Source organism: Vipera ursinii (assembly GCF_947247035.1).
Source record: "Vipera ursinii genome assembly, chromosome: 1".
In the NCBI taxonomy this organism is placed as follows: Eukaryota; Metazoa; Chordata; class Lepidosauria; order Squamata; family Viperidae; genus Vipera; species Vipera ursinii.
In genome coordinates this window covers 26,272,265-26,295,341 of record NC_139512.1, presented here as the reverse complement: position 1 = coordinate 26,295,341, position 23,077 = coordinate 26,272,265, and the positions used below count along the sequence as shown (strand labels likewise).

Genomic DNA, 23,077 nt, shown 5'->3' with positions numbered 1-23,077 from the left:
GTCAAAGGAGCAAAGGACATGCAAGCTGCGTGTTCTGTTGTTCGTAGAGACAATTTGCTTCCTCAGGAGTGCAAGAATCTAACTATATGTCTGTAAGTTATTTATTTATATAATATTTGACCACTGGCTAGGAACTTGCTAAAATAAGTTGCTTAATTAGCTATCTACCTAGATCAAATTTAATTTCTCCTGAATAGTTGGATTGTTGATATTCATCCTTCCTTCTGGCCCAAGCTTTCCAGACGTGGTACACTTCAACTTTCATCTTCCCCTGCCTTCTTGCCTGGGAATTTTTAGGGAATGGGTTTCTCAGCTAAAGCCAGCCATTTTTCTTCTTTAGATTTTGGTTTAAAAAAATTTACTAAATAAAATAAATAATAAATAGTTCCCACACTATATCCTACCTTTCACCTCTTGCAAGGAATCTGAATAATGAAGCTTTCTGCTTCTCTCACTTTACAGTGGAATAACAATGATGAGTGCTAGGGTGGGGAAAACTTCTTTTAAAAAGTTCACTCCTTAATTGTAATTGTCTTTACACATCACATACACTGAATTATCCTACTCCTTTAAAACAGAGGTCTGGCTGCAGATTTAGCCTACCTTTAAAACAAACCCTTGTGATTAAATTTATTCTTGACCTTCCCAATGTATTTTTTGCTTATCTGAAAGATGTGCTTTCCCTGTTAGCACTGATAAGAGGAGGTATTATCAAATATTGAAAAAGGTTAAAGGGCCATCACTGTAAAACAGATTAATAAAACAATGGAAATTGGCTGTTATAGCTTGGGCTTTAATTATAGCAGTATCAAGGAAAAGCACCTTTGTTGTCATGGTGCAAATAAATTATAAACACATTAGTATGTACATTAGTATGCTTTCTTGCTTGTTCCTTGCATATGAAGTATATTTTTGCTGTTTTCCTTCAGCTGCTTTAGCTAATAGTACTTCACATGAGTCTTTCTTTTTGCACACCAACTGCTTCATTCACAGAAATTTCACAGGAATCCAAACATTGGCATCTTCCATTTACAACTTTACCAATATCTTCCCCAAGCTGTTCACATATTTTTTTTCTTTCCACTGAACACCTATTAGAAAGAAAGGTGAATAGCTGCAGAATACTTTCTGAGTGCTAAGAAAAGTCTACTAAACAGATGGAAAACTTTAGATTTACTGGCAGAGACATATGGAAGGGGTGTCAAAAAAGTCAAGATGCTGTTGCAACATATGATAGAAGCTCACATCCCCCCTTTGATGTGTGTTTGGTGCACATGCAGCTTACATAGAGGTACTAATACCACTCTATAACGCCTTAGTAAGACCACACCTAGAATACTGCAACCATTTTTGGTCTCCACACTATAAAAAAGATGTTGAGACTCTAGAAAAAGTGCAGAGAAGAGCAACAAAGATTATTAGTGGACTGCAGGCTAAAACATATGAAAAACGGCTACAGGAACTGGGCATGGCTAGTGTAGTGAAGACTAGCCAGGGGAGACATTTTTTTTAATTTTAATTCCATTTATATCCCACCCTTCTCCGAAGACTCAGGGCGGCTTACAAGCTTAGCAGTAGCCTTCATTCTATGTATATGCCTGCTTATTAGGGCTTTCACACACACCCCAAGCGGCATTATTACAAAGTCAGCTTAATTGCCCCCAACAATCTGGGTCCTCATTTTACCTACCTCGGAAGGATGGAAGGCTGAGTCAACCTTGAGCCTGGTGGGATGCGAACCTGCACTAATTGCAGGCAGCTGGTGTTACTTAAGGAGGCATTAGCCCACTGCTCCACCAAGGCTCTTGTTCACCAAGCATTGTCTTGTTCACCAAGGCTCTTGTCCACCAAGCATTGTTCCAATATTTGAGAGGCTGTCACAGAGAAGGGGGTCAACCTATTTTCCAAAGCAACTGAAGGCCATACAAGGAATAACAGATGGAAGTTGATCAAGGAGAGATTCAACCTAGAGATAAGGAGACATCTTCTGACAGTGAGAACAATCAACCAGTGGAACAGTTTGCCTTAAGATGTTGTGGGAGTTTCATCACTGGAAGCTTTCAAGAAGAGACTGGACTGCCATCTGTCAGAAATGGTGTCTCCTGCTTGGGCAGGGGGCAGGTTGGAGTAGATGACCTACAAGGTCCCTTCCAACTCTTGTTATTCTGATTCTGATTACATTGCCAGGATTGCCATCTTAGCTTTTTTTGACACTCCCCTCCCATGAATCCCCTGACCACAGGCTACATGTGGCTCATTTAGTAACCAATTAATATTAAGCAGGAATTGTCTGTGATTTTCTTTTCCCCATTCCTGCCCTTTGGAATGCTCATCCCAGTGCTGGGATAATTAGCAAGAAGAGAATTAGTGTCCGTATTTACATTCATTGGAGAAGAAGGGATTACAAGAGAGTAGACAGGCATACAAACTGGTGGGGGATATATATCAAAAGTAATGCAACGGCATTAGCAGCACTGAGTGAATTCAGGGCTGGGAGCTGGATGCATTCTATGTGAACAGAGAGGGTGTTCCCCATTATAGGCCTGCTTATTCCCATGTAATCCTTTTCATCTCCAATCTTTCCATTCTGTGAAAGAGAAAAAATGGGTCAAGCACAGGAGAGATTGCCTACAGAGATTGTTTGGTTTTCTTTCCCCTGCTTCCCCTCCTGTGCTTATGCAATCTTTCCACTCTGGGGTGAGAAAAAAGGAAAAAAAAACTAAGGCAGTAGGCAATCTCTCTTATATCCAGGGCTTTTTTTCTCATAGAATGCTCAGAACGGAGTTCCGGCACCTTTTTTGGATGGAACCTTGTAGGGTAGGCAAGGTGGGTTGTATGACACGTGTGAGTTCCGGCACCTTTTTCTTTTACAAAAAAAGCACTGCTTATATCTGACCAGTTTTTTCCTCCCCTCTCCTAGCAGAACATAAATATTGAAGAGGAAGGGATTACAGGAGAATAACTAGGCACAGAATGGAGAATATACCAAGCTGTTTGCGTAGTGTGCTTGCAGCTCCCAGCCTCAAACATGTTCAGAACTGCCTCATACTTTTTGATATGTATTCCCATTGTGTATCTGCTTCCTCTCTTCTAATCCATTCTTTTCCAAACTGCCTTCTCTGCAAGGAAAGGGGGGGGGAGAAATAAAAGATCAGGCAGAGGGCAATGCATACTAATTATAATGGCAATCACATGACTGAGGGACACTGCAAAGGTCATAAATGCAGGCATTGACCATGAAGTGATTTTTTTCAGTACAGTTATACTGGAGCTTCAAATGGTTGCTGAATAAGATAGTAAACAAGATCTACCTGTAAATTCCTGCACACCTGCTAATCAGCCATAATCTGGATATTGAGACAAGATTACTCTTCCAACAGCTAATGGTAAACTCTCTACCACAGGGGTGTCAAACTCAATTTCATTGAGGGCCGCATCAGCATTGGGGTTGCCCTCAAGGGGCCGGGTGGGTGTGGCCAGGGTGGGCGTGGCCTACTGGGTGGGCATGGCTAGAGTGCATATGTCCTACTGGGTGGGCGTGGCCAGCTCTACATCGTTTGCATCAAGGGTGCCTATGGGGGCCTGGGCAGGAGTGGGACAGATCTGAGAGTCTCTGGCAGAAGGAGGGTTTCTGGGCCAGGGTCAAGGCAGTGGGGGCCGTTCCCTCACTGTTTCCAGAATGGCTTTGCGGGTCACATGAAACCACTTTGTGGCCCGGATCCGGCCCCTGGGCCTTGTGTTTGACATGTCTGCTCTACCACAAGGTGATTCAAAACACAATTTCCTTGATGTTATTAGCAGTCAGGAAATAGCCCTCTAAAACAGGCCCAAAGTCTGTTGCCATGTGGCCCAAAATCCAATGCTGCTCCTTCCCCACCCTGGCTGAATATGCTTTTCTCAGCCCACAAAGCATGCCCTAAAGCTAAAATGAGCTGCAATTATTTGATTCTTGACGGTTCTGGCTCCACAACCCACATCTCCAATCTTTCCCTAACCTCTTATTATCACATTATAAAGTAATCCTGCATATGCAGACTCAGAAACAAGTCTCACTCAAGACTTGAGAAAAACGGGCACAAAATTGTGTCCTCCATTCTTTCAGCCTTCTATCAACAACACAAACGTTCTCTTTCTCTAATTTCTCTGCTCCTTGAACCTAATTAAGACACTAAGGAAATCATCAGTCGTTAGGGCCTCTTCCTCGTACTGCATATGGTCACTTTAGTTTTCTAGAAAGTGAGGGGTGGACTCAAAGGGCTTAAATATATAAACCTGGAGCTCAGCTCATGGTAAGTTTTTAGGTGTTATCTGGAGGAAAATGTGGTGAGGTCTTGGAGAAATGGCTGTTCACTAGAAGAATCTGCTGCCGGTCTTTGTAACAGAGGAAAAGTAGAAAACCTGAATGGAGGATCCAAGCTTTGCAGAGAAATGACTGTTTAACAAATCAGTGTCTGTCATCTGAGCCTGCCAGGGGAAAAGAAAAAAGCAACAGTGCTACTGTAGACTAGAGCGCGATTGTTTCTTTTTGTTGTAACTGAATTGGAAACTAAGGGGCTGGGTGGGGTGAGCTAGTTAGCAAATAGTCCACAAGAGTGCCTGGCAAATTGCAAGGTAGCCGAACTTTCCCAGGCAAGGTGGGAGGGAGTGGCTATAAAGAAAATCAGTACCTTGGGAGCAATTATTTAGCCACAGAAAAAGAGGAAAATGGAAGCACAAGCTGATAGATTTAAATAAGAGACCTGCAGAGCTTGGTGAAGGAAAGGAAAGGAAAATGCAGCATTTAAGGAAAGCAGAAATTAAGAGAGCAGCAATTTAGGAAATAGAGGTTTTGTAATATGCTTTCACATAAAATCGCTCACATAAGCCTGGTTATTAAAATTCTCTCAAGAAAAGTAGTAGTGAGCACAGACTTTGCGTTAAAGATAATCTTAGGCCAAAGATCAAGAAGCAAGCAGATGATAAAGAACTCTGGCTGAGATTTAGGTCAGAAACAGATTTGGGCTACTATCAAGGAGAATCTAATGAGCTGTTAGATAACTTTCTATGTTCCTACATATCCTCACACAATATGTTGATGTGCTAGCCCTGTCTAGTTTCCAGCAACAGCAGAGACTCAATGGTCTCTTAAGAAATTGCCAGGGTGTAATCAATGCTAGTCCTTTTCCAATTTGTTCCTATTTGTCAGGTTTTTTTAAATTGTGGTCCCTGGAATGGGACAAGTACTTCAAATAGGGTCTAAGTCAGAGTAGAGTGGAACAATTACTTCCTGCAATTTGGATTCTCTTCTACTGTTAATGCTTTCCAATTTAACATTTGACTTTTTAACAGTTGCATCAAATTGCTGGCTCATTTTAAACTGATGGTTGACAAAGACATCCAGGTCCCTTTCTGGATATTTGTAACAAGCCAGATTTCAATATTTTTCCTTATATTTTCCTACCTGAATTTGATCCCTACATTTCTCCTTGATAAATTCTATACTATTAATTTCCATCAACTTCTCAAATCCATCTAGATAATTTTGACTTTCTTTTCATTATTGGCAGCTTTATGTTATCTGGAAAACTGGTAAGTTTCTCCTAGATTCTGCCATCTAAAGCATTACAAAAAATGTTGAACACAGTTCTGTGGCTTTTCACTTAATTCTTCATTCCAAGCTAAAGTAGAACCATTAATGAGTACTCTATTGACATATTCAATCAGCTTGCTAATAGTAGCCCATCAAACAGTAGAATATCCAGCTTATTGTACCTTTTTATAAAGACTATCATAGAACACTATAGCTATGGCAGTTCACTGACAAGCCTGCTGTTCTCAAGTTCTCCTTCTCTTTTCCAAAAATAGCAATGACATTTGTCTCCTCCAGTCTTCTCATAAATCATAATAGTAAAGTTGGAAGGGAGCTTGGAGGTCATCTAGTCCAACCTGCTCAGGCAGGAAACCCTATACCATTTCAGACAAATGGCTGTCCAGTCAGGTGATCCCAGGCATTCCTTCAACATCCTGGGATCTAATTCATCTAGTCCTGGAGATTTGGAATTCATTTAAATTAGCTAAGTTCTCTTTGACCTTAGCCTAAGCTGTAGTTTCCTCCTTACATAGTGGCAAAATCACAATCAGCTACATCTCCATTTTCTTTCTGAGAAAACAAATGCAAAATATGACATAGCCACTTCTGCCTTAGTGCATCCTTTACCATTTGGCTACGCAGCTCCCCACTATCTTCTATGGCCCTTTCTTCAGTTATCCATTTATTTCTAGCATACCCAAAGTATCCTTTTTTTGGATGTGCTTGGTGTCTTCTGGAACCCTCAGCTCATTTATAGTTTCAGAAGACAGCATTGTATTCCTTTATTATGTTTTCCTTTCACTGTCCATACATGCCCTGTTTCCTCTTTATCATTCCATGAAGGCATTTTAGAATTGTTCCATTTTGCCTTCGTTGGGTTTGTGATTGTACAGTCACCCATCTCAAACCAATGACTCTGAACTGCGAACAATAATAAAAACAGTGAAAACACATGGACATCGCCCAGATTAACAAAGTGTGTGTCAGATGTTGGGGAACCAGGACAATGATGATAAGTGGGCTACTGAAGCAAACCATACATTGATAAGAAAACATGGAATTGATGGAATGAATGAATAGAAATGAAAATGGAGCAACACCATCCTTGCAAGGTCTCATGGAATATTCCTTTATTATGATAAAAGCCAAAAAGTAAAATTGCAAATATGCTGAGACTCCAATATTAACCAGGAAGTTGGATTTTATGCTACAGCTGACTTTCTTTATACCATAACATCTGTACAAATGTCAGAAGTAATAACACGTTTGGTTTGACAGCCTTCCCCCTTCCAACTTAAGGAACCACACTTGGGTTCCATTCTTTCCCAGTTACACCGATCTTCACAAAAGTATAGACAGCAATCTGTAAATTACATGGAATAAAGAAACTTTGTCCAGCTGCAATAGTAGGAAAGGGTCCTAATCCAATGACACCAAGCATAAATAACACGTAAGGACCCACCTCAAATAACCACCCAAGAAAGCAGAACTCTTGAAACAGGCATTGTCTCAAAAGGAAACTTTTATTAGGGGCTAGTAACAGTAGGAAAGTCAAGGCAAGATCTAGAGAAAATCCCGCTTGAGCAGTATAATTAAACCAGCAACATTCCTCCTCCCACTAAAGTCATAATGTCCATTTGAAATCCAGCCAATCCACAGGTGGCACAATGAGCGGGTAACTGGTACAGCTGGCACGCATCTCAAGGTCTTCTCCAGGTTTTGTTTCTCTGTAACCGTCTCCCTAATAAGGGAGACACACTCCTTTCTCAGGTGGATAGAGGCAGAAGAAGGAAAGCAGAAAGTGAAAGTTATCACAAGCAAAAACAAACATCCCCCCTCCCCCCAGCGAAATGGCAGGCCCCAAAGCAAAGCACAAGAATATATATATGGAAGGGAGACAATAAGGGGTTTGGGATCTGACAGAACTTCTGAGGCTCAGTCCTCAGGTATGGCATGAAATCCTACGGATGTTGCTAATTTATTTTTAACATTACAAAGTAAGAAAGATCAATGTTTTACTGGGCAGTCTGATTCTCTCTCTCTTCCACTCAAACATGTGATTTCAAAAAATAAAGAAAAAAACAATACCAAGACTTAAACTTTAAAAACACAAAATATTTTATTAAAAATACACACACACACACACACATACATATATATATATATAAAGTTCCTGATCATAAAAGACAAGTCAATTCGTTACAATAGTATGGCTGGCAACATTTCTGCACCAAAAGTTAGCCTGTGACATTATTTTCAGACAAATACCTGTCAACATCCTCTCCCCAAAATGCCTATAGGCATGAGTAAGCCTGCACATTTCAAAATGTGTCGGCCCCAGAAGAGTCTGAACTCCCATGAACTGAACTGAAGCTCAGAGTCTTGTCCTCTTTATCAGTAGATGGCACCTTCACAGCTACTTTACCTGGTGCAGGAAGAGAACTTAAATGGGATATGACCTCTGTCCCTGAAACAGAAAGAACATGTAGTCATTTGCAGAACACGTCACCCAGCAACACACTGAAAAATGCCAGCCTAGTACTATCTTCATTTTAGAAAACACTAAGATCCTGCATGTTTGTCCAGTGCCAAAAAATCGTGAGACTGTTTTCCACAAGGAACCAAAATCATGATTCAGATTTTCCTAGATACATTAATATTTGGTAGCAGTGTACAATATAAGTAACACCTCAAATGGCTATTTCTTTCTTCTAAAAAAAAGTGGGGAAATCTTTCCAAATAACTGAAAATCAAATACTAGATGGGTTAAATTTAGTAGTTATGTAGATTATTAACATCATTACTATAATAGCTAAAGATGAGATCTGATTTACAGACAGTATCTTGGCAGCTTTATTCAGCCAGTGAATTTTTATTTTTTCAGTCTGTTAAAATAATAGTTTCTAATTATGTTTCAGTCTGCAAATTTAAACCACAGATTTCAGGAACAATGTAGGAATGAATATTTAGTAGCCTTATTTAGTAGCCTTATTTAAAAGCCTTTTAGCTTTTCCTATTAATACTAGATACACAAGAACAATCTTACCACTGCACTGAAAACAGATCTCTCTCTCTCTCTCTCTCTCTCTCTCTCTCTCTCTCTCTCTCTCTCTCCTCTCTCCTCTCTCTCTCTCTCTCTCTGGCTCAATATAAAAAGGTAAAGGTAAAGGTTCCCCCGCACATGTGTGCTAGTCGTTTCTAACTCTAGGGGCCGGTGCCCATCTCCGTTTCAAAGCCGAAGAGCCAGCGCTTGTCCGAGGACGTCTCCGTGGTCATGTGGCCGGCATGACTAGACGCCAAAGGCGCACAGAACGCTGTTACCTTCCCACCATAGCTCATGGTTATAAATTATATTTAAGGAACCTAAAAATGTGAGTTGTGTTCCAGGATCAGGCTTTTGGATTGGTTTGCATTATTTTCAAGGCAAACAAAATTATAATCTTCCTTTCTCATTAATATGCATAGCAAATTACATTTTATCTTCAATTCTAAAGGATTGAAAACTCTTTCCCCTTCCCTTCCTTAATTATCTAGCATGACTATGCAATGGCAGAAGATTTATGTCATCTGTTCCAAATTGTGCTTCAGAGACTTAATAATTAGCTGATCAAAACTGACATGACAGCTTCTCTTTTAATGTTGTGTTCAAGAGATGGGTGTGAGTTTCTGAAGTCTCCATCTGGACTGCCCCAAATGCACCTCCAAAAGATCTACCTCCAGTCCATCTTGTTGAGAAGTTAAAGAGTCTCGAAAAAGCCCAGTTCTTTATTACACATTGAGGTGCTATTCTGCATCCTATCGCCATGTAAGATATTAGAACAGGATTGGTCAATCTTTTATTTTTGCTGTTGAGGGATACTGTCAACCTGGGCATAATCTGCTGGATGTAACTGAAGGAAGCTGAAACAAATCTCTTCTCTTGCCAAGCCTCCTTGCTTCTCTTTCATAGACTTCTATTTTCTCCTTTTTACACAAGCTGCAGAAAAGGAACAACTTTTATAACAGGTCTTCAACTGATCTCTTCTAGAGAACTTTAGATACTAGACTGTGGATTGCACACTGCCACCACTACACTAGACATATGTAGTGAGGCTATATGCAAATGAATACCAACATGATCAAAGAAAATCTTTTTTCCTGATGTTTTGAAAAGAGCAGAGGTTGAGACAAAGATATTTACGTCCTCCAGGGTCATTACTGGACATTAAATATTTCTTTTCAGGAATGTCAATGTACCACAAAGAGCTCCCATTGCTTTTGGAAGATGTTAAAGTATGTTTTGAACATACAGCAAAATATGTAGGTCCCAACACAGAGAAACCAAAATCTAACAGGCTATCACTCTACAATACTGTTCTCAGAACAATCATAAATTTTCTAATCGCAAGAGAAAATTGCAATGCTTAAGCGGGCAAATATCTTTATTGTATTCACTGAATATCTACAGGTATATTCCAAAAATCTGACTTATTTCTATATTCTTTGTAGTTTGTGCACTTTTCCTTCAAGATTGAGTGACAGATGCTAGTGAAACATAAAATAATATTCTGGTGTCATAATGCAACTATATATTTTATAAGCATGGTCTTTAAAGCAATGCTGTCAGAAAGGTTAATGAGTTGTATCTATCCTTAATGGCATTCTTTACAGTAATCACCCAGTCTAACAACTTAAGGGCTATTCATTTACACAAAAAACAAAAGCTAAGAAACCTGAAAAATCCTTATTTGGCTTCAAGCTCATATAGAAAAAGAGTCTAGCAAGATGTTGAAAATGCTATAAACCATATGTAAGCACTAAGCCTACAATTTTTAAATCATATTTTATATTGATACACTTCCAAGTGTGACCTGGGAGTCTAGTCCTGTGCTTCCTGTAAAAACTTACCAGGTCTTTCTCATAGGAAGCAATGTTGAGGTTTAAGGGCCACAGTTGATCTCTGAATGACATTATCAATGATGGTATTCCCATAAAAAGGATGGGTCCAAAAAAAAATGTAAATTAAAGCTCTTCCGGTGGCTCCGCGGCGACGGAGGGAGCCTTCCCGGGCTGCCCGCGGCTCAGCTGGTGTTTTTCGCCCGAAACAGCGCCGATCAGCTGTTCGGGCGAATCTGAAGCCCCCTCCTCGGGAGAAGAGGAGGGGGTGAGCCCCCAGGTGGGGGTTGAGTTCTCCGGGGCCGCCTGAGCTTGGAGCTTGGGCGGCTGAAGGATTGAACTCCCCCGTAGCCTGGGCTGCTCCCAGCTGACCAGCGTCTCTGCTCCGGACTTTATGGAGCAGAGCCAGGCGTCTGCGACCATCCCTGCTTGAAGGAGAGACTATGAAAGGGAAAGAGCAGGCAGAGCAGTACAAGAGGGAAAGATGAAGAGATGAAGAAGATTTTATTTTACTCTCAAGCTTGATGGATTTTGCTTAAAACTTAAAGTGAAAGTGCGTCACAATTGTAAGTAAAAGATGGCGGCTAAACCTCCCCCTAGAACTTTTCGGAGTGCTGGAAATTCTCCGGTGCAACAACAATCATTGCTGCAGGCGTTGCATTCTCCTGATGTATTGACATCGAAGGATCTTGAAAAACATACCCAGTTAATTTTGGAGTCAATGGGTGTTAAATTTCTACAGATGGAGGAGAAATTGGAGAAATTGGAGCAGAGAATGGAAGAAAGGATGGAACAGAAACTTAGAGAAATGAAGGTAGACATTTTGTCCTCAGTGCAAAAAGTTGCTAAATGTGTGGAGGTGCTGGATGATCAAGTGCAAGACTTGATTCAAAAGAATGCTTTATTAGAAGCAAAAGTATTGGAAATTGAAGATTTAAAAGACAAAATCGACAGTGAACAGAGTTTGGCCCAATTTTACCAGATGCAGTTTGCTGTGAGAATTAGAGGCCTAAAAGAGAATATTAAGGAAGATTTAAAGCAGCTGGTTTCTGAGGCTTTTGAGGGAGTATTGAACCATCCAGCATCTGAATTAAAACAAGGTATGGACAAAGTGTTTCGTGTGAATTCGTGGATTGCTAAACAGAGAAAGTTGCCTAGAGATGTGGTGGTTTATTTTGTAAAAAGGGAAATTAGAGATGAAGTTATACAAGCTGCCTACGATACCAAAGTTGTGATTGCTGGTCAACAAGTTTTGGTTCTAAAAGAAATTCCTCCAAAGATTTTAAAGAGAAGGAAGGATTTTATATTTCTTGTGCAAGAGCTCAAGCAAAGAGATATAAGGTTCAGATGGGAGATCCCAGCTGGGTTGAGCTTCATGTATGATGGCAAAAGGTACTGTTTGAGTAATGTGAAGCAAGCGCATGATTTTTATAATAATGTTTTGAAAGTAACCCCATCAACACTTCTGGAAGCTGCAGAGGGATCTGGAGAAGGAGAACATCAAGAGGATGAAGATGCACAGATAGACGAGAAGGGTACAGGAGGAGTTCAAGCTGCAACTCTTTTGGATGATCTTAGAGAACAGAGGGTGACGCGTGCTGCCTTAAAACGCTCAAAAAAGAAAAAAAAATAAGACCAGTAGAAATCTATGGAACTTCCACAAAATATTTATAGTTAAGTGGTAGTTGTGTTTTTAAAAAAAAAAAAAAAAAGTTTTGGGATGCTATGTATGGTAATAGATTTTTTTTTTTAATTTGGAATTAATGGACAACTTACTACAGAGGAAGAGGAAGAAAGTTTTGTGGGTTAATGTGGGTTAATTTGTGTAAGAACTATTTATTAATGTGCAAATGAGAATATGTTAAGGTAATAGTGAATTGTGGAAGAACATAGATGGGAATGATGCTAGTTTTTTTTTATTTTAGTTTTTTATATATATTTAGTATTATTAAGGATTGGTTTACTATATACAAGCTAGAGAGTGATGGATTTTAGAGTTTATAATTGTTAGTATATGATTGTTTATGATTGCCTTTTAGATATATACCTTGTATTTTGCTCTGGGAAGTCGGGGGGGGGAGGGGGGAGGAGGGGAAGTGGAGGGGGGGAGGTAGGGGAGGGGGAGGGGGAGGGGGGGAGATAGGGGGGAGGTAGGGAGGGGAGGAGGGAGGGGGAAGGGGGGTTTTTTTAAAGGAAAATTGTATTTTATAAAACTTTTCAATAAAAAAAAATGTAAATTAAAATGTAAAGTTAAATAAAATTATGCAAGATAGAATACCCTTCTGTTAAAAATTGTACACTGATGGCAAGTTCTGGAGAGGGATTGACAGGCTGCATTTGGCACTACTATGTATAACTATAGAGGGTGTATCTCTGCTCAGAAAGAAAATCAGTACCAGTAGACAAGAGAACATAGGATCCAGGGATATGTGCTAACAAAAATCCCTGCTCAATATGGACAGCAGTGAAAAAAAACCTCTAAATCTTAGTGGAGTTAAGCTAACTTTGTATTACTGTTTTAATTAGACTCTGGCTTAAAAATCCAGGTGACTTGTAAAAGTGTTTTGAACAACCATGATTTGTTGACTAAACTATAATAAAATGTAACATGGCTAAGCAATATATTGAAAACTGTTAGAGAAGGTATTGAATTGTTTTAATCTAAATTTATCTAAATCTTTGTTGGCCTTCACCAACTTGGCACTATCTGGGTGTTTTGAGACTTCAAGTATTAGAAGTATATTCCTAGATTTAATATATATTACCCAAAATTACATTGACTTCTGCCTAGTATTTTCAAAGTTTGAAAATTCATTATTTTTGCAATAACATATCCAGTTAAGTATCCTCACAATTTTTGCAAGAGTTTTCATTCTTATAAAAAATAACTGCACACAACAAACAAAACAAGATTCTAGGTCTACACTATTCTCGTCTTCTGTAGCACTAATGCTATTCAGTCATAGAAAATCAATAGCATCAACAGCAAACAGCACCCGAAAATGTCTTAAATTTGCTCCTAAAGCTTTCCCCTACTTTCTTTTGCTTTTTATTTCAGATCTACACAAACTGTACTTAGTATTCCATGAAAATCTACTCTCAAAATAGCTGATATTCTGTTTTGGAACCATCAACCTCCAGGCCAAAGACTTTTCAGCATTGAAAGCCCAAAGGTTCAACTCAGATTCCTTTTACCCAATTTGTATTAATTACACCTGTTGCCAGAGCTCCCACTGTGGCAAAGCAGACACTTTTCAAACACAAAATGTACACAAAATGTTTTCGGTATGAAAGATGCTGCTTCCTCTGAACATTGCCCAAACTTACCTTAGCCATCCTATTTCATTCTTTTAACGTGTCCTGTGCCAACTACTCTTCCTTTCTCTAAATAACTGTCTTTATATACAATAATAAACTTTACTTTTGGGAACCTATATTTTTCAACAGTCTAAAATCTTTGAATGGTCCTTTGAAGAAACAAATGATTTTAATTTAGTTTTCTGCTACAACTCATGAATAAGCTACTTGTTCACACTGAGAACATTTTGTTCTGACATACATGTTGTTGCTGTATTCTGTGCAGCCATTTAATGTCCTGCTTTCATCTATCACTTGATAAAAGTCTTCTGATAATGATTCTTATATGGGGTTGGCATTGCTATTCATAAAATCATCACAGATTTCGGACAACTAGCTAAGTTGGTTAGATGAACCTAAAACTTAGAGGACAAACATGCAATAAAAGTTTATACATATTTTCTCTTAAGGTACTGCTTCAGTTGCATTTAGCAGCATTTGAGGCAAAATGTTTCTCTATTTAATGTTTATATGGATTTTACATTTTGGGGGCTTTGTAATGCTGTTCTTCTTCCAGATTTTACTTTAAAAGAACAAAGAGCAACTTGGGATGCTTCTTGCAGAAGGTTTTCCCAGCTTACTGCTTCTCCAGATATATCTGATTACAATTCCCACCACTCCTCAGACATTACTAATTAAGGATCAAGGGAATTATGGTTAACATATCTCCAAGGCATCAGTTTAGGAAAAGATATCTTGAAATACAGGCAAATTCTCCTCTCAGATGTATGAATGCTGACTCTACTCTGCCACTATTTTCTCAAGCGTGTCTTTCAGATATGTTAGAATTTTCAGTGTGTATAATATCTCAGCCAACATGGCCATCAAAGTGGAAGTCCAGCACGTACAGAATTGATCAAATTTGGAAGCCTACACTATCACATCTGGAAATGGACACATAATATACTGACATGAAGGCTGCTTTGCCATTAGTATTTACATTTCTTTCTTTCTTTTTTGTATGGCACATTCACATCGCAGTATTTACATTGACCAACTGGAAAAGAAGATGCATGGAATGCCACACTTTGCCCAAATCACCTGATTTGATTTGTTTTCTCTTTATCTCTTAGAAATGTTGTCAACACTTTTAGAGATTTTAGAAATACTTTTCGTGGACAAATTGGTGAGAAAACTCCAAACAATTACAGCATTTTCTTACTGATATGACTATGGTCTGTTTTAAAATATTTTCCAATCCCACATATAAGAAGCCAGAAGGGGGAAAAGTATCACTTTACAAAGATTACAACCTAATACAAAAATAAAATGGCTGAAATCTATGAAAAGAACACCTGGAAAAACATATCTAGCAAAATATTCATCTTCCATTAAGAACAGGGCAGAAAAAGTGACTTGTTTCTTCTACAGCCAGGTTCTGACTGTTTGGCTTTGTTGAATATCAGCTTCAAAGTTTGAGTGTTGTTGTTTTAGTGCCCTCCAATGAGTTTGTTTCAAACCTGATCCTAAGAGATCTAAGTAGACAGCTGCAACTTCCCAACTCAATGCTTTACAGATTTCCAGAAAAGAAGCAACAATTCTTTTGCTCTTTATACAATCATATCCTTGCTCCTCTTTGTTCTTTTCTCTCTTATTTTTGCCTGCTTAAAACACCTGGATTGTATTTATATATACAATTATTTTGTAAAACACATAACTCATTGCTGAGGACATACTGGCAAGATTTACTGCAGCTCCATATGAACATGGCAGCCACTCTATAGTTAGATAGCAGCAAGTGTATCTAAATAGGGAAGTTATATTATCCTTGCTGGAGTAGTCATTTTTATTAGCCTGATGAAAAGTACTAAAGTACTAAAAAAATGCAGCACTTTTAAAGAACTAAAATATCCAACCTGATTCCATCATAATTTGAAATAGTTGGATTATTAGGCAGCTAACTGAAATGTACAACAAAAATAACTTCATCTTGTTTTTGATTCATGATATTAGCTATTGTTGTTTAGAAGTGGCTTACTGGTAGACACTTGCTCAAAAAACTACAATTTATATCCTCTCTACCCATTTAGTTTAGCGCTATATGAGAATATTTGGAAGAGGGTAAGAACTTAGTTGTGACGGTACTGGTAGTAGGAAAAACAATCTGGATAGATAGAGGTCAACCTGAGATTCTATCTGCTTTAGCTCTTTTTCAGGGGGATTACAAACACATGAAAGGCAACCATGTGAATAGATATTGTCTTACACATACTTACCATCCTTATGAGGTAAAACCCATAAATACATTTACCACTTGAGATGAAAGTTAGGATTAGAAATTACAACATGTTTCCTTACCACAACTAACATATCTTGCTGGCAGCATGATTAAAACCATGATAAAGTTGATTTCAGACAGGAATTAAAAAGGTGAGTAAAAAGCAGGTATAAATGCTTCTGCATTTAGATTTGATATAGAAATGGCTAGTTTATACTACTATGTAAAAGTAAAAAGTTGAGGTTCTATGTCACTTCTTATTCTACTGCACCAAAGGGAATAAGAAGCCAATGGCTTTTCCTTCTTTCTCCTTTGTTCTCTACACTTCTCTCTTCCCTTTCCCCCTCCCCTATTTTTCCTATTATTTGCTTTTGTATTTTTGTGTTTTATATTATAAACTAATAAAAAGGATTGACATGAAAAAAGGAAAAAAAATTACTAATATATAAAACACACATAGAAGGAAGAGTTTCCACAACTGGAAGCATATTAGTGCCATAAAAGTAATACTACCTGGGCCCTCCATAAATAGGACCTAGGCAAATGTCAGGTTTCTAGGATTGTGTACTGACTCATACTTGACACTTTCAATTTAAAAAAGATTGTTTGTAATTACAGTTCACATGGCAGTTCCAAGGTAAGCATACTGAATTATAGTGCCCATTAAAATTATCATTTTAGATTATGCTTGTTTGTATTTTTATACCCTGTATTCAGCTCTGGGAAGTCGGGGAGGGGGGAGGGGAGGGAGGGGTTGGGTAGAGGGGAGGGGGAGGAGGGGGGGTTGTATTCAAAAATGTATAGTTTTAAATTTTCTTTACATTGCTCACGATTCTTACAACAGCACAACTGCAATACCTCACCATGTTCCAGTTGTGATATGCTGGCAAAATCATGAAGATGTGAAATAAAGTGTTTCTCAAATATATTAGGCTTCCTAATGGATGAGGTATGGAATGAAGAATATGAAGTAGTGTTTTAACAGGCAGTGGTAAGATGTTAGTGTTGACTATACTTGCTGCAGGTGAAGACGGCAGTTACTTCTTCTAATTTTTAGCTAGCTTTAATTTATTTAATTTTGAATTAGATATTGATTGGGGTTTTTTTTCCTATGTGAATGTGTATGTGTGTGTAGTCCTTGGTGCTCTCTGAGCTTGGTTACATTTTCTTCTACACACAAAAAAACACTTTTTAATATATATTTCTGCATTAATTCTTTGTATTATCCTTACTTGTTTGATACAATCCTTAATAAAATTATTGAAATGAATTACATTAGACTTCCTGAAATTTAAGAAAATATGGAAGAGCTACAAGGAAATTCAAGAATGATACTGACTGAATGATGGCATATATGGACACATCATAAAATGTTAAAGCACTATGATAATTCTATATTAAACACTAATAGTAGAAGCAGACTTAAGGCCTTCACAGCCAATGCAAGTTTACAAGTTAACAAGACTGCCAACACAACCCTAACCACTTAATTGCTTTAGTTTAGTTCAGGGCTTTTTTTTTCCTCATAGAACACTCAGAAAGGCGTTCCGGCACTTTTTTTGCCAAAAAAAAAAGCTGCCTCTATTGGCTTTGGAAAGCCTATTACAGTCTTGGCTCTTTTTTATGACTTATGGACTTCAACTCCCAGAAATCCTGAGCCAGCCACGCTGAGGGGAAAGAGAGAGGTTTCCAAGCTGAGCCATGCTGGCTCAGGAATTCTGGGAGTTGAAGTCCTTGAGTCATAAAAGAGCCAAGTTTGCCTACCCTGCACTAGACGACATTAAAATTATTTACAAGGTTACCTCTTTAGGAACTAAACTTTTAGAATCTAAAACTGCTAATTCAAAAAAGCCAACAGAAAAGAACCTCACATTTTTCATCTGCTTCTGTCTTTTGGAAGGTAAAATTAGATAACAAAATAATCTATTTCCTATGTTAACATCTCTTCAATGAAATCAATAAATGAATAAGGAAAGAAATGAGAAACATTTTTCTCAATGTAATATGTCTAATTTAGCTGATGCTAGAAAAAATAGTATCTTTTGTAAATACTCGAAAAGTATTTTGAATCTATAAACATCTATTACAACTAAACTACTTTAAATTAAACAATTCTTAAGAATGAAATAATCTTAATTTGGACTATTTTTACTGTTTGGACTGTTGTGTGTTTTGAAAAATAGATTATTTAGAATCTAGTTATGTTGCACTTCAGTCTTTAAATAATTAACCTAGTATATACATAACAATATATGTTTTCCATGGTGAGCTTAACATCAATAACAACATTTATTAAAAAGGCGAAAATAATTTCTGGTGGTATTATCTGTACATTAAAAAAAATTTTATTCACAATCTTTCACTTTTCGCATTCTGGGCAAGCAGTCATGTATCCTAGCAAAAAATGTTACATATGTGCATAAGCATGGTCAGTAGCATATGCCTTTTTAAAAATATCAAACATGCAAAGAAACAAAAATAAGTCCAAAATATCTGTATTACATCCAGAAATGCCACCTTTGCAACCAATATTTCTCATCCATAACTATGGCACCCTAAGGATACCTGCATGCATGCAAATTTTTATTTATTTATTTTAATTCCATTTATATCCCGCCCTTCTCCGAAGACTCAGGGCGGCTTACAAGCTTAGCAGTAGCCTTCATTCTATGTATATGCCTGCTTATTAGGGCTTTGCAAATGCTTCTCTGGGATCAGTAACGCAGCAGGGATTGCTTTTTCCTTCCAATAACACATACCTAAAACCAGTTTATTGCATTTGGCAATTGTACTAAAAAAAAAATCTCATTGTCAACCAATATAATTCATTTAATTTGAAATCAAGTGAAAAATTGACTTAGTTTTATTAAAACAAATTAATGGCAATTCTTTTATAAGAAGTTGCCTCAAACAAAATGAGTTTGACATGCCTGCTCTAGATAGCTGAATGCTCCAAAATAAATTCTAGACCAGGCCTGTACATTCAGCCTACCAAGCACCCTTGGACAGAACACAAGACTTTTTTAAAAAATAATAATAATAAAATCACCACTACTGCCCTGAAAGTCATGTTGCCTATGCCTCCATAGCTTACCATGACCACGAGCTCCAACACTGTAGATGCTCCTCTAGTCACCAAATCATTGATTAGCCCACCAGCATTCTTTTGCAGACCACAAAGATTTTTAATTTATCAGTGTGGGCCTTTCCCTTCTACAAGTTGCACAGATCTCTTCTAGATTTTCCTCTTGCCTTTCCGAGTTAACTCCTTGGTCTGTCATTGAGCAAGAATTGACTTTGTAGGGAAGCATATTATCATTTGATGTATATTTAACATATGTTGCACAGGCAAGTTGTCTGCAGCGAAGGCGAGTTGGCAGGAACTTTGCATCCCTCCCTGCTGCCCAACTACACCATCTCAACTAGGTAAGTAAGAGAGGACAAGGAGTGGGAGGTGGATTCTGTGGAGTCCATGTGCACTCCTTCCTTGTGCTCACCCGTGACAGCCAGGCTGGTGGCCTACCCGGTGCTGGACCTGCACCACCATCGCCTCGCCCTGCACGCCTAAGTGGCCGCCCTCCATTGTCTGGCCCGCACCGCCTCCGCCGCACACCCCACGCAGCCCCGCCATATAGAGCGGGCCCTGTTGCTCCCACAGCACCAGCCGCGCCAGCTCCGGCCCCGGGGGAAAGTCTGCCACCAACACCCCTCGCACCCGTGACTGCAGCAGCACCACCACCCCGCCTCCTGTGCCCACCAAGATGAGAGTTCCGGCACCTTTTTTTTTTTAAGAAAAAAAGCCCTGGTTTAGTTAATTAGGAAGGAATGTTTTTCAAACAAATAGGGTGGCTTTGAATCTTTATGTCTAAACTAGATTTGTCCTTTCCACATTTCTGTTATATGAAGGCTACTATCATTCTTCTAGGTTTTTTTAAATAATAAAGAACACTGACAACCCAGCACAATTTTATTGCATCTGTTTAGCTGCTCACCCAAGAACTTTAGCAAAACTATTTGCTAACCAAGGTTAGCATCAGGCATTTACAAGTAAATCCTTTGTATATTCCTAAAGGTTCCTTCCAGCTGATTGTGACAACCATAGAATAATGTAGCATTTAAAATGTATTATGAAATTGTGTTGACAAACTAATATTTTAGAAAGAATCTTGGAAGCAGTCCTTTTATCTGCATTATGAACATGGATGAGGGAACCAGAAAATTTCATCAAGGGGAGTGAATTTGCCAGGAACATCGTATCGTTATGAGGAGAACTAGTATTCTGAGGTTTTTCCATATATACCCAGGGTATTTTTTTAAAAAAATTCAGGAATAAACAATACTATGCCACAGATTTTCACTGTCTTTTTCAAAGTTTTCATAAGTAGCACTCAGGTGTTATAAAGATGTTCCTTGAACCACAAGAGCCAATATGGCATAGTGGATTAAGCGTTAGCAGGAAGTCCCAAGTATGACTCTTCACTTAAAAATAAAACTTCAGAAGAATCGCTCATGCTTGGACCAACTTATACGTAGTTGTTGTGGGAATGCAATCAGAGGAGGGGGAGAAGGAGCCCTTTCCCCTGCCATGTTAAATCACCTTTTCCAGAAAAAAAGGTAAACGAAGCAGATACAGGTCCTTCCTGGAAGCAGAGGTTCTCAGGATCCTAATTATACATCATGTAAGAATTCATATATACATACACACTGCCTGCCTACCTGCAGTCCTCATTTGTAAGCAGTTTTTCACATGACTTGTATTTACTGAATTTTAAAAAGTCAACCTTTCCCCCATTAGTTATTCAACAGTAATCATCACTTAAAGAAGCAAATCCTTTTATTGTTCCATGTCATATATAATCTTGGATAATGTCAAGAAATGAAAGTGTGGTTGTGCACATGTGCATAAACTTGCTTACACACTGCTTTTCAGAAAAAAAGTTTTTCTCTAGTGCAGGAAACTTGCAAATCAAGTTTTTCTCTAGTGCAGGAAACTTGCAAATCAAAAAACCTTAAACCATGTAGAGATTATACAAGAATGAAAAGTTCACTGGAAAGGTGACCTTACAGTTGAGTTGTGAGGTTTAGTAATAGTGTACTGATCATCATCCACATATAACATCACTGGAAATAAAAACTGGTTCAAGTTCTAAGTTGTCATTGTTTGGTTAATAGTTTCAAGCTGCTGCAGCACAGCTGCACCAATCCAGCCAGACAGATTTTCACAGCAATGCTTTGATAGCATGGGGGCCCTTAAGTGTCAAGATATCGGAAAAGCAGCAGTTGTTGGCTGTGAAAACAGTCTGATGCAAACCAGATGGGGGCTCACTTGATGGGCAACATAAAAAGAAAACAATGGATTCATTCAACAAAAGTCAAGCCGCTGCCCAAGAGAGAGCGAACAGAACACAACAGTCAACCGGAATAGAAGAAAACAAGAAACAGTTGTGAGGCTCTGGGTGAGGAGATCTGTGGCTCTTCAGACTAAACAAAGTTTTGATTTCTAACCCTTAGATTAATTCATCTCATTCCAGATTACAGACCTCTTCCCATTTTCCAATATCTATGCAATTCCATAATTTGGCTTTAAGCAAAAAACACCTTAGTATATAAGAAACTTGATAGGATAATTAGTTATTTCTGATCAATGTATTTTGAAATGTACCCAACAAAGCAGAAGGGTCAGCTGTTCATTCTAAAATGGCTCAGTGATTTATCTATCAATAGCACTGCTGAATGCATTTTTCATTAAGTGATCAGAAATGGTTTGGTACATGAGAAACCTGACTGCTTGGAAATTCCTGCGTCATCAGTCACAAGTCCCTTTGCATCCACAAAAGTTCTAAGGCCAGTCTAACTTAAATTCCACTGACTCTTATCTACTGCCAATTTGCTTGGATGGGTTAATAGCTCAGATTCTTGTAGAGAATTGTAATAAAGCTTGTAATAAATTTTTATACCCATTTGAACTGCCTGGACTGTCTGATTTCCCGGCTCAGTAATCTGAACTACTAACCATTACTAAGCAAATTGGCAGGAGATAAGAGTCAGTGGAATTCAAGGTGGGCTGGACTTAAGATTTCTTGAGGGTGCAAAGGGATTCATGTCTGATGATGCATTTGACCCCTCCCTCAGGGCTCAGCCTGGTAATCTCCTACAGTTATTTTTCCTTTTAATAATCATTTGAAAGGAGGGTCCTGAATCAAGAAAATATGAAATTAATTTCAGACGTACTGCTGAAAGTCAATGTAGATTTGAATATTAGGCTTAGGAAGGGCTGAGGGCTGGCTGAATGCTAACCTTTCAATAATGCCTAAACAAAGTCTCTCTTTCCTTTCCATCCCTGTCCAATTATTTGGGCCCTTTGCCACAGGAACACCCAGTTATTCCCATTTTTCTACTCCTTTTCCAATCACCATTGTTTTCTTTCTTTCTTTTTTGTTGTTTCTTCTGGAGGAATATACATCTGAGTATATATTTTAGCATTTCTGGTTTTTGTATTATGAGAAACAATTGTTGGTATATGCACATGAGGATTATCAAATTTTACAATTGGGATAGTTTATTTTCAGGGAAAGATTCAATTAAGATTAATTTTGCCCTGGCCCTACCCTTGTTCAGAATGTGGCTTCTACAGGTACATATTGATACATACATACATACATTACATAGGATTGCCTTCCTGTCCTACCAAGGGCAAAATGGAAGGGATGTATGATAATTTTTCCACAGAAATGTGATACTAAAGCAGAGAAGGCTAGTGTAAATAACTTGATTTTTTTTAAAAAAATAAGCATGATCTATTTTAATAAAGAATTCATTAAGGCATGCCAAAAACACAGCAAGCAGTTGAAAACTACCATTATTCTTTAGAGGGATGGGAGAGGCACATGCAGCATATTGAAAACTGGCAGTTAAGATTGTTACCAAAATAGGCATGACTTTCAGTTTATTTTTATTTTATTTATTTTAATTCCATTTATATCCTGCCCTTCTCTGAAGACTCAGGGCGGCTTACAAGCTTAGCAGTAGCCTTCATTCTATGTATATGCCTGCTTATT

The 23,077-nt window shown here is 38.3% G+C and overlaps 1 protein-coding gene across 5 annotated transcripts in view; it reads right to left on the bottom strand.

The window, feature by feature from the left end:
• Positions 1-1,060: 1,060 nt before the first annotated feature.
• The window catches only part of KIAA0586, an 89,736-nt gene continuing 67,719 nt past the window's right edge, over positions 1,061-23,077 (bottom strand). For 3 of the 5 annotated variants that reach the window (XM_083370085.1, XM_083370083.1, XM_083370084.1), the window contains exon 33: positions 7,074-8,036. In XM_083370085.1, coding sequence (XP_083226211.1) covers positions 7,891-8,036 — 146 coding nt within the window. In that variant the 3' untranslated portion in view covers positions 7,074-7,890. Of the gene's footprint in view, positions 1,092-3,049; positions 3,120-7,073; positions 8,037-23,077 lie in introns of those variants that run through there. The other 2 variants (XM_083370086.1, XM_083370087.1) reach the window with 2 other exon arrangements.